This window comes from Panthera tigris, chromosome B2 (genome assembly GCF_018350195.1).
Source record: "Panthera tigris isolate Pti1 chromosome B2, P.tigris_Pti1_mat1.1, whole genome shotgun sequence".
Lineage (NCBI taxonomy): Eukaryota > Metazoa > Chordata > Mammalia > Carnivora > Felidae > Panthera > Panthera tigris.
Genome location: NC_056664.1, coordinates 37,291,383 through 37,303,921, shown reverse-complemented (window position 1 = coordinate 37,303,921; position 12,539 = coordinate 37,291,383). Strand labels below are relative to the sequence as shown.

General features: G+C 38.5%; 1 protein-coding gene across 6 annotated transcripts in view; it reads right to left on the bottom strand.

The window, feature by feature from the left end:
- Positions 1-12,539, bottom strand: part of DNAH8 (dynein axonemal heavy chain 8) — a 325,383-nt gene that overhangs the window by 11,181 nt on the left and 301,663 nt on the right. For 2 of the 6 annotated variants that reach the window (XM_042986262.1, XM_042986263.1), the window contains 2 exons: positions 10,160-10,312; positions 9,892-10,081 (listed from right to left, as the gene is read on the bottom strand). In XM_042986262.1, the coding sequence (XP_042842196.1) occupies positions 9,892-10,081; positions 10,160-10,312 (343 nt within the window). The other 4 variants (XM_042986265.1, XM_042986264.1, XM_042986266.1 and 1 more) reach the window with 4 other exon arrangements.

Genomic DNA, 12,539 nt, shown 5'->3' with positions numbered 1-12,539 from the left:
ATGAGGATGGTTTAGGAGGAAGATGACCAGATGGCAGTACTGGTGAGGTTCACAGGAGTATGGAATACTCTACATTCACAGTTGGAAGTGAAGAATCAGAATCTCAAACAAGGACTTTGGATGAGTCAGTCATATGTGCAGATAAACAGTTGCATCTGTGAGAATGGTTGACATCACCCATGTAGGTACCAGGGCCAAGGGCAGAACTTGCTTGAGAAGAGCCTACAAAAGTGGACTAAGAAGCAGTCCTAGAAGAGACAGGAGGAGAACCAAGGAAGGCGATGGACGAAAGCCAAGGTGTTGAAGAGTTTCCAGAATTGGCATCCTAGTATAGTTAAGGGGAATGAAGTTGGCAATAAGGTCACTAGGTTTGGTAGCCTTGGAGAGAGCAGTGATGAGGCTGGCCAGATTACAAGGGATTGGACACTTGGTAAGGAAGATAACGATGTGCAGAAACTAGAATTATAAGAGATGTGTATAAGGATTATGACTGAAGCCAGGTACATCTAAGCCCCTGTGACATGAAGGCAAGGAAGATGGGTTGTTACTCATTTTGGAGGCATTTTAAGGTGTCCACAGTCGTCCTATCATTCTGTGGTTTGAGGATAGAGGATAGAGGTGAGTGCTATCACTCAGAGGTTTAGAACCCTGAGGTCCATTCACCTGGCTTCCCTCAGACATTAGGGGAAGCTCTGGTTCAGCACACAGTAGCTTTGGGGAATGATTATGATTGTTGTGGGATTAGAAGAAATCTCCCAGTCCCTTCTAATCCTAAAATTCTATTAAACCTTGGTGCACTTTTCCACCCAACAAACGTCAGGCTTTTTATAAGACAAACATTCAGAAAGTGCTGCTAGTTGATGATGTTGCCCTGAAAACAAATACATCAGCAAGAGGTTATAGATAATTTTTACTATAAAAAAAGATAACAGGACAAAAAATACCTATCCCCTTGCTTTAGCAAAATCCTCTAACAGAAAATCTTGATTTGTACTATGTATAACTTGTCACTGATATCTCCTTTGTCAGACTGACACGGATTGTTGAGACACTGAGAAAAAAAAGCAGAAAACCTAACAGAAGTTGGCATCCAAATGGCATCAGGCTCCAGGTGGAGTTAAACATTTGTAAAATAACGATACTACATGATTCAATCTAAGATAGAGGTGTGAGGTCTGAAGAGCATGTTCAGCCTCTGCATCAGCAGTACCTGTGAATCATACCTAACAACAAATGACAAAGCATGGCTATCAATTAAGAGGTTTTGAAAGGCAGTCAATCCCTACTTGAAGCCAGGCTCATTACAACTCATTTTCTACACCTACGACACAGGCGCACACACACACACACACACACACACACCACACACACACACACACAAATTAGAATCTAAATCATATGTACATGATACTCTGAAAATGTACACCTGTGGGAACAAGAGACAGAACAATTCCTTCAAGAACCCTGAGAAGGACAATCTTTTTTTTTTTTTTAATGTTTTTATTTATTTTTGAGACAGAGAGAGACACAGCGTGAGCAGGGGAGCAGCAGAGAGAGAGGGAGATACAGAATCCGAAGTAGGCTCCAGGCTCTGAGCTGTCAGCACAGAGCCCGACGCGGGGCTTGAACTCACGGAGTGTGAGATCATGACCTGAGCCGAAGTCGGACGCCCAACCGACTGAGCCACCCAGGTGCCCCCTGAGAAGGACAATCTTAAACAATATGTGAACATATGTATAAACAATTGCTGGAGTACTAAGGTCCTCTTGGACCTGAGTAATCACTGGGGTGCAAATCCCTGCACTACCAAAAGTTGAGCCATTGAACAAATATTATAGGGTCATGGGTACAGAGAGCTTGACCATTTTTTTTTTAATATTTATTTATTTTTGAGAGAGAGAGAAAGAGAGTGGGGGGGAGGAAGATAGTGAGAGAGAGAGAGAGAGAGAAAGGGAGAGAAGATCATGTGTGAGTGAGGGAGGGGCAGAGAGAGGGAGACAGAAGATCCAAAGCAGGCTCCATGCTGTGAGCATAGAGCCCGACGCAGGGATCGAACTCACTATGAGATCATGCCCTGAGCTGAAATCAAGAGTCAGCTGCTTAACCAAATGATCCACCCAGGCACTCCCACCTGACCATTTTAATAATCAAGCCTAACTGCCATATAGGTGAGCTCATCAACTACTACAAGAAATTATTGTGAAGGGGACTGAAAATACCATTCCATGGCGGCTGACTCAGCCTCTTCGAGTATGACTGACAAAATATCAGACCACCATAAGGCAATGGAGCAGTGCTACAAACAACATTCAGCTCAGACACAGACTGGGGGGCACACAAGGCTATCACCTGTCCTTGTGGCAGCATGGGCCTTGAAGGCACTTAGGCCTGAGGAGCAATCTTTAGAGACGCCACGGGAAACACACATCTGACAGTACTGGATGCCATATTACATTATAAGAACACAAAACTAAATGGTTATATGTGAAATTTTATTTTCAAACATTTCATAGCCGAAGTGATTTTGACTCTACGTATTTGTAATAAAACTATGGTCTTGTTGCAAACTGAATTACGTTTTACTTCAACGTGTTTTTTTTTTTTTTAATTAAAAAAAAACCCATTTATTTAAATATCTTGAGCCAAAGAAAGAAATTTCATTGAAGGGGACTGGGCTAGAAGATATAAAACCCAGGAGATATAGTCATGCTAAGAATCAATTATTGTCAAATAGTGATCAGAGAAGCTTCCAATTGGAAGGCGCTTTATCTGCTTGCACACTGCCTATGAACATGTATGAAATTGCTGTAATCTTTGTGATGTCCAGATTTGGTCAGGTGATATGGAACAGAAGGTAATTTTTCTCTCATGTCAAGAAAAGGAAAAGGAAGCAGAAAAGTGATTAGTGTGCAGGGAAAGCTGACCTCTACTATGCTACACCACAAATAAAAAGCAATCATAGACAAGACAAGGGTATATGTCTATGTACATGTGCATAAAGGTAGCATGCTTGAATCCAGGCCTTTCCAAGACATGAGAGCCATGAGAGAAAGAATCAGAGTTTAACCTGAAAACAGGAATTAAGGAAAGAGAAAGGATTGGTATTACTAACAAATAATAACAAGAAAACTGAAATGTACATCTGCATTTGAATTTTTTAAAATGATCTGGCTTGTGACATTTCTTAACAAACAGTAACAATTACAGATTAGTTCGCATTAATACTTTGCCATTTTAAGTCATATTTCTAATGAAAAAAAAAAAACAGTCATGGAAAGAGACTGTGTGTTGTGATATACAACTTAATTTGTCTGTGTCTATGGAAGGCCAGGGATGAACCAACCCCATTACCTTGGTTCTTGAATATCAAAAATGCACTTAATGACCTCACATCCTTTTAAAAATCACTGATCTTTACCCCTCTCCCAAATTCCAAGTCTGCCAACACACCTCTCCACCTGGATGTCCCACCGGCACTAGCTGACAAATCCAGTGCTCCTTGCTTCCCTCTCAGCCAGTCCCTCTTCCAACGCTCCCTGCCTTATACCAGGCCTTTAGCCTCAGCCATTGTCTCTCTCTATTCTCTCAAAGATCCCCCAATCAGGGTGCGTGGGTGGCTCAGTCAGTTGAGCTTCTGACCCTTGACTTTGGCTCAGGTCATGATCCCAGGGTCGTGGGATTGAGCCCCACACTGGGCTCTGTGCTGAGCATGGAGCCTGCTCAGGATCCTCTCTCTCTCTCTCTCTCTCTCTCTCTCTCTCTCTCTCTCTCCCCCTTTGTCCCTTTTTCCTGCTATCTCTCTCTAAAATAAATAAATAAATAAATAAATAAATAAATAAATAATGAAAAAGTCCCCCATTTAGTCACCCCATCAGATCTGTCCCTTCCTCTTCACCTAGTTAAGGTCCCAGGCTCTCTCCCTTGGACTTGGTAAGAGTCTTATTGCTCAGAAGCTTCATACTCCAGTCTACTCTCTACCTTCTCCTGGGATTATATTTTGATCTTTGATCTTTGATCAAATTGGATCAAAGACCCAATTTGATCCCGAATTGGGACTTCCAACTGCCTTTATGATGTGGCCTAAACTCCCCCAGGAGACTCCACACGCCAGCCTCACTGCCCCCCACCTCTGCTCCCTGCTCTGAACTCAGGCCATGCTGCTGTCCTTCTTTCCCTGGAGATGCCTTGTCTTTGCTCAGGTCTCTGACTGGAATGCCCCTTTCTCAAGTCCCTGCAAATTCTACCCCATTCTTCCTGTATAAAGCTCTTCTGGAGCCTTGCCTTGGCAGAATTCATCTTCCTGTCCTCTGTACTACTATGGCACTTAGCTCTCACTCGGGTGAAGCACTTATCACATTATGTTAAAGTTGCTGATGGGTCTGTCTTACCAATCAGATTATGAAGCTCCTTTAGGGCATGAATTGGGTCTCAAATCTCTCTCTATTGAAAGCACCTAGCAGAGGGGCTAGCAAATGGAAGGTGGTTAGACAATCCTAATTAAGTTAAGTGCTATTTCTTCAGGCCCTCAAGCCAGGAATTACCTGGTGACAACTCACTCAAATTGAGGGCTGGTAAGGAGGAAAGAGACACTCATAAGTAGACACATGAAATCCGAGAACCATAATAAAAATGTTTCCTCCCCAAATTCAATGGAAATCTGGGAGAAAAATAGATAAGTGAAATCTGGGAGCTGTCCTTTACAAATATAAAGCCTATTGACACAGTAATATACTATGTATAGTTTTGTAAGCTCATAAAAACAGCCATGGTTAATGTTTTAAATTTAGAAAATGTTAAGATACTTAAAAATGCATGAAGTGAATTAATGTATGTACACAGGGGACAATTAAAGGTATACTATTTGTTGAAGTATTATTTATACAAAGAAAACTGCGTAAGTGTACAGCATGACGAATTTTCACCAAGAGAATACAGCCATGTAACCAACATCCAGATCAAGAAATGGAACATTCCTAGGCCCCCAGAAGCCCCCTTGCGCCCTTTTGCAATCACTGCCCTCTCCCTCAAGGGCAACCACTAGCCTGACTTTTAATACCATGGATCTGTTTTGCCTGTTTTGATTCTTTGTGTAAATGGAATTATACAGTATACATACATCACAATGTACACAGTATAACAAATTGCAATGTGTTCTGACTTCCTTCACTTGAGATTATGAGATTCAACCATATTGTGAGTAGCAATAATACCTCTTAAATTTGTATGTGTAAATTAAATTGTATTACAAGTGGACCTATAAGATGCTGAACTGTAAGGAATCCAACATTACTTTATTTGGGCCAAGAATTACTTGAGGTAGCTATGAAACTAGAAGTCAACCTCAAGAAAAAAAACCTGCAAACACCACAAATACATGAAGGTTAAAAAACATGCAACTAAATAATGAATGGGGGGAGGGTCTCTCCACCAAGAAGACCTAACAATTGTAAATATTTATGCCCCCAAATTGTAAACACCCAAATATATATGTCATTTAAAAACAAATATAAAGAAACTCATTGATAATAGTACAATAATAGTAAGGGATTTTAACACCCCCACTTAACAACAATGGACAGATCATCTAAGCAGAAAATCAACAAGGAAACAATGGCTTTGAATGACACACTGGATCAGATGGACTTAATAGATATATTCAGAGCATTTCATCCTAATACAGCCGAATACACATTCTTTTTGAGTTAACATGAAACATTCTCTAAAACAGATCACATACTGGGTCACAAATCAGCTCTCAACAAGTACAAAAAGATTGAGATCACACCATGTGTATTTTCAGAACAACAATGCTATGAAACTTGAAGTTAATCATAAGAAAAAAATGTGCAAAGACCACAAATACATAGATATTAAAGAACATCCTACTAAATAATGGATGAGTTAACCAGGAAATTAAAGAAGAAATTTAAAAGTATATGGAAACAAATGAAAATGGAAACATGACAGTCCCAAACCTTGAGATGCAGCAAAGACAGTCGTAAGAGGGAAGTATATAGCCATCAGGCCTACCTGATGCAAGAAAAGTCTCAAATACACAACCTAAACTTACACCCAAATGAGCTAGAAAAGAAATAGCAAATAAAGCCTAAAGCCAGAAGGGAAATAATAAATATTAGAACAGAAATGAATGACATAGAAACAAGCAACAACAACAACAACAACAAAAACACAGCAGAACAGATCAATAAAACTAAGAGCTGATTCTTTGAAAGAATTAGTAAAATTGATAACCCTGTAACCAGACTTATTAAAAAAAAAAAAAGACCAAAATAAATAAAATCATGGATGAAAGTGGACAGATCACAACCAACACCACAGAAATACAATCATAAGAGAATATTATCAAAAATTGTACGCCAACAAACTGGGCAATCTGGAAGAAATGGGAAAATTCCTGGACACATACAAACTACCAAAAGTAAAACAGAAGAAATAGAACATTTGAACAGACCCATAACTAGCAAAGAAATTGAATCAGTAATCAAAAATCTCCCAACAAACAAAAGTCCAGGGCCAGATGGCTTCCCAGGGGAATTATATCAGACCTTTAAAGAAGAGTTATACCTATTCTTCGCAAACTGATCCAAAAAATATAAATGGGAGGAAAACTTCCAAACTCATTCTATGAAGCCAGATTACCTTGATTCCAAAAACAGACAAAGACCCCACTAAAAAGGAGAATTACAGGCCAATATCCCTGATTAACACGAATGCAAAAATTCTCAACAAGATACTAGCAAATCAAATTCCACAGTACATTAAAAGAATTATTCACCACGATCAAGTGGTATTTATTCCTGGGCTGCAGGAGTGGTTCAATATTCACAAATCAATCAGTGTGATACACCACATAATAAAAGAAAGGATAAGAACCATATTATCACTTCAATAGATACAGAAAAGGCATTTGACAAAGTACAACATCCATTCATTTTAAAAAACCCTCCACAAAGTAGGTTTAGAGGGAACATACCTCAACATAATAAAGGCCATATATAAAAAAAAAACCCATAGCTAATATCATCTTTAATGGAGAAAAACTGAAAGCTTTTCCTCTATAGTCAGGAACAAGACAGGGATGTCCACCCTCACCACATTTATTCAACATAGTACTAGAAGTCCTAGCCACAGCAATCAGACAACAAAAAGAAACAAAAGGCATCCAAATCAGCAAGGAAGAAGTCAAACTTTCACTATATGCAGATGACATGATACTCTACATAGAAAACCCTAAAGACTCCACCAAAAAAAACCTGCTAGAACGTATACATGAATTCAGTAAAGTTGCAGGATGCAAAACCAACATACAGAAATATGTTGCATTTCTATACACCAATAACGAAGCAGTAGAAAGATAAGGAATCAATCCCGTTTATAATTACACCAAAAACCATAAGATACGTAGGAATAAGCCTAACCAAACAAGAAAAAGACCTGTACTGTGAATACTATAAAACATTGATGAATGAAATTTAAGATGACAGAAAAAAAAATGGAAAGACATTCCATGATCATGATCATGGATTGGAAGAACAAATATTGTTAAAATGTCTATACTATCGAAAGCAATCTACATATTTAATTCAATCCCTTTCAAAGTACCAACAGAATTTTTCACAGAGCTAGAACAAGCAGTCCTAAAATTTGTATGGAACCACAAGACCCCAAATAGCCAAAGCCAATTTTGAAAAAGAAAAGCAAAGCTTGAAGCATCATAATTCCAGACTTTAAATTATATTACAAACCTGTAGTGATCAACACAGTATGGTACTGGAACAAGAATAGATACCTATATCAACAGAATAGAAAACCTAGAAATGAACCCATAATTACATGGCCAATTAATCTTCGACAAAGCAGTAAAGAATATTCAGTGGGAAAAAGACGGTCTTTTTGACAAATGGTGCTGGGAAAACTGGACAGCAACATGCAAAAGAATGAAACTGGGCCACTTTCTTACACCATACACAAAAATAAATTAAAAATGGATTAAAGACCTAAATGTGAGACCTGAAACCATAAAAATCCTAGAAGAGAACACAGGTAGTAACCTCTTTGACATCAACCATAGCAACTTCCTTCTAGATAGGACTCCTGAGGTAAGGGGAACAAAAGCAAAAATAAACTATTGGGACTGCAAAAAAAAAAAAAAAAAAAAGCTTCTGCAAACTATCAGGAAACCTAAAGAATGGGAGAAGATATTTGCAAATGACATATCTGATAAAGGATTAGTATCCAAAATCTATAGAGAACTTCAACTCAACACCCCTAAAATGAATAATCCAATTAAAAATTGGGCAGAGGGCCTGAATAGACATTTTTCCAAAGAAGAAATATAGGTGGCCAACAGACACCTGAAAAGATGCTCAACATTACTCACTGTCAGAGAAAAGCAAATCAAGACTACAATGAGATAGCACCTCACACCTGTCAGAAAGGCTAAACTCAACAGCACAAAAAATAACAGGTGTTGGTGAGGGTGTGGAGAAAGGGAAACCGTCTTGCACTGTTGGGAATGCAAACTTGTACCACCATTGTGGAAAACAGTATGGAGGTTCATCAAAAAGTTAAAAATAGAACTACCCTATGATCCAGCAATGGCACTACTAGATATTTACCCAAAGGATAAAAAAATGCTGATTAAAAGGGACACACTTGCACCCCAATGTTTATAGCAACATTATCTACAATAGCCAAATTATGGAAGCAGCCCACGTGCCCATCAACTGATGAATGGATAGAGAAGTTATGGTATATGTATACACAATGTAACATTACTCAGCCATCAAAAGGAATGAAATATTGCCATTTGCAACAACATGGATAAGGCCAGAGAGTATCATGTTAAGCGAAATAAGTCAGTCAAAGAAAGACCAATACTATATGCTCTCACTCATATGTGGATTTTAATAAACAAAACAAATGAGCAAAGGAAAAAGGGAGAGGCAAATCAAAAAACAAACTCTTAACTATAGAGAATAAACTGATGGTTATTAGAGGGGAGGTTGGTGGGGGAGATGGATGAAATAGGTGATGGGGATTAAGAAGGGCACTTGTGATGAGCAGCAGGTGATATATGCAAGTGTGGAATCACTATACTGTACACCTGAAACTCATATTACACTATATGTTAACTAACTGGAATTTAAATAAAACTTTAAAAAATAAGAATTACTTGAAGTAAAATTATCCGTATTGTAGTAAGGCAAAAAGTTGTTGTGTCTCTGAACTTTATGAATTCAATGAACTCCACACATTTCTAAATCCAAAACACTAACTTTAACCATAGTGGGTTTTATGAGCTTACCAAATTATGCACAATTTATTATGTCAATAGACATCTGGTTAGTAACTTAGTAAAAAATACTTAGTAAGAATTTCTAGAGTGAAGGAAGAAATGCAGCAGAATCACAAAGCACTTTTTCAGGGGATAAAACACTGAGAGGTGGCCGAGTCTAGAAGTTCACTAAATGCCACATGATCAGTTTTGAAATCAGTCTAATTTCCTGCAACCTAGAAAAATTTTTGCATGTTTTGGTGCTTCATGTTTGACATTTTCATAAAACATTTAAAACTAAGATCTGAATAAAACTTTACTATTTCACATGTCCTGACCACAGGCTTGCTGAAGTAGGTGAGAAGAAAAATGGAAGGTTTGCCTCCATATTGTGGAAGCAATGGTAGAATGAATTTCAGATTGAATTTGCAAAACAATTACAGAAGGATCATCTGTGTTCCCCAGCCTTTGAAAGCCTATGCCCAGAACTTAGCAAGCTGTACCTCTGTATTATTATATATCATATATATATTCATCCCACAGTGCAACTACCCTCACCTTCCAACTTTACCCGCTCTCCTATGAGCACATACCTTGTGGATTAAATAAACCAGTCATCCAAAATACATTGGGCCTCCCCTCAAATATCCAAGTAGAAAACTGAGCGTTTCTTTCGAGAAGTTCAGTGAACCAGAAGCCCAGTGTGGATGAATCCCAGGACACTCTTTTCCAGATCTGAGGTATGCGAGCATCATACATGTTGTCCAGGGCGTCTCTCAAATTCTGAAAAAGGTAAAGTTAAAATATAAGAACAAGAGAAATCAGCAGAAGAGGGAAATGACAATTGAGATAATAGCTCACCTCACTCATAATGATTGTTCCCTCAATGGCCAATTTTAGATCACTCAAGCTACTGCGAAGTATTGAGATGACTTTTTGCATTCTGTCAATTTCTTGTCTCAGAAATATGTTCATTGAATTAAGATGTCCCATCTTGATCAAACGAGCCTTCACCTTAAAAAAAAAAAAAGCATACAAGAAATGAATTTCTAAATTTCTTTTATCATCTGTTATTTCTCTTCCAATGATCTCTCCTGTCTCTGTTCTTTTTCTTCCTCTGGATATATCTCTACCAAATGGATTCTAAAATATCTTTTGCAGAACCAAACTTGCCATTAAATTCCCCATTTTCTGGGCCTCAAAAACTACTGTTCAACTAAAATGATTTTTATTTCCTATTGATTGTACTTAGTTGATAATTGGAAATGTACTTTAAAAAGCTGAAATAGAATTGTACCTTTTCTCCCTTTTAAATGATTAAGTACTAAGTGTCAGTTAAATATTCCTTTGCAATCTAACCTTTATAAGAGTACAGTTTGGAATATTTTTTTCATAATGCTTACAGAGTTGTTATTAGAAATGTCACAGAAAGTTAATACGGACAAAATCTTTACAGAGCAGTTACCAATGAACGATTGGCTGCAGTGTCCTAAGATCACTGTTGCCTTGGCCAGGGCGACTAAAGAGAGCCTTTCCTAATCTAATCAATGAAAATATTTGACTTCGTGGGAGAGCCATTAAGCACCTGTCATTTGTTATTTTGGGGGTATATCATTTATTGACCATTTTGAAGAGATCAATATAAAAGCATCTGGTTGTGGGAATAATAAAATATAACAATTATTGGAAAATAAGCCAATATATATACACATTTCAATCTAGTGTCCTATGCCCAAGAAAAGATTGACTGTGAGTCCTGGCAAGAGCTCATACAGAGAGCTGAACTTTCTGCTGGCCACTATCAAAGAGATGCCAGTACATGAGGGGTAAGGATACGCACATGGAGTGGGAGAGAATTTAGACTGATGTACCCGTCTGCAGAATCACCAGAAAGCCATTCAACTGTAGGTTCTCTGCTGGAGATGCCCACTGCCCCATCCTGAGTCATGGAATGTTAGAGACGATGGCCTTCAAGTTCATCTGTTCCATCCTTCTCATTTTACATGCTAGGTTTGCTAGCATGGTGCTAAAGTGTCCCACTGAGCAATGGACACCTCTGCTTTCCTGCAGTTGGGCCACTTCTAGTGGGAAGGATGAAAAGGGGAAGCACAAACTCAGGGAAGCAGTGGTATAAAAAGGAACAGCCTGGGTGGGAATACCTGGGCAGGCAGAGTGAATGATTTAAATCCCAGTCAAACATGCCAGTGGAGGTCCCTAACCCACTCACCATACCAACCTTCAGGTATTCTCTCAAATTCCTGGTTCTAGAACTTACATTTTTGCAGGCTCCACTGCCTCATTCTCAGCTCAGGCCCTTCAGCCTCCAGTGGCTGAAGAGCATATATATCACCCCCTTTAAATCACGACTACTGTGTAGAAATTCACACTGAAGGAGAAAGGAAACTATGGAAATACTTTTGCAACCCCCATATGTGGGAAATTAAGCCCAGGTATTGGCTACAACGTCAAATCAACAGGCCAGGTAGGTATTTTTTAGTATGCTAACAGCCTCAAACAAATTGCCTTACCCGACTTACCGTTTTAAAGGAGAAACTTCTTTTGCAATAGAGTCAAGCTTAGGAAAAACTTAACTCTTGAAAACATAATTTTAGTACTGATTTTATTTTGAGTATGGTTATTGTTCCAGCTCCAAATTATCTTTTTATTAACAAGATGGAAGATTTGCTGCAGTCTTACATAGGATTTTCATTATATTTCTGGGACCAAGTAGTCTCTTCTTCAGTAATGTGGCTCCATTTTTACTATGAAAGTCAATAGTATAATTATAATTTACAAAATTCACTTCACAGCCACATTTTCAAGAACAAATCTCTCTCTTCAGTAAAATAAAGGACACTAAAAGGTAAGCGATCTTGAAAGAGGAAGCAGTTTTAGATGCCTCAGTACAAACTCCTTCCCATTTAGCAACCCACCTAATGACATCCCTCACACTCAGTTCCTGCTAGGATGTTGCCAGCACAGAGAACTCGGAGGAATGGCCCCAACCAACCCTGGACACCTCAAATTATCCCAAGATCTTAGAAGCCTCCTCTGGTATACCAGCCTGTGGTCTAGGCATCTAGAGTGAGTTTTATTTCACTTCCACATGCCAATTTTTAAAATCTCTGAAGGTAGGCTTTATGGCCCCATCTGCCTTCTGAAGATCACTTACAATGGACCGTTGAAAGTATATTGTATCCATTAAAAAAAAATTTCCTTCCCTTACTATATCTATCTCTAT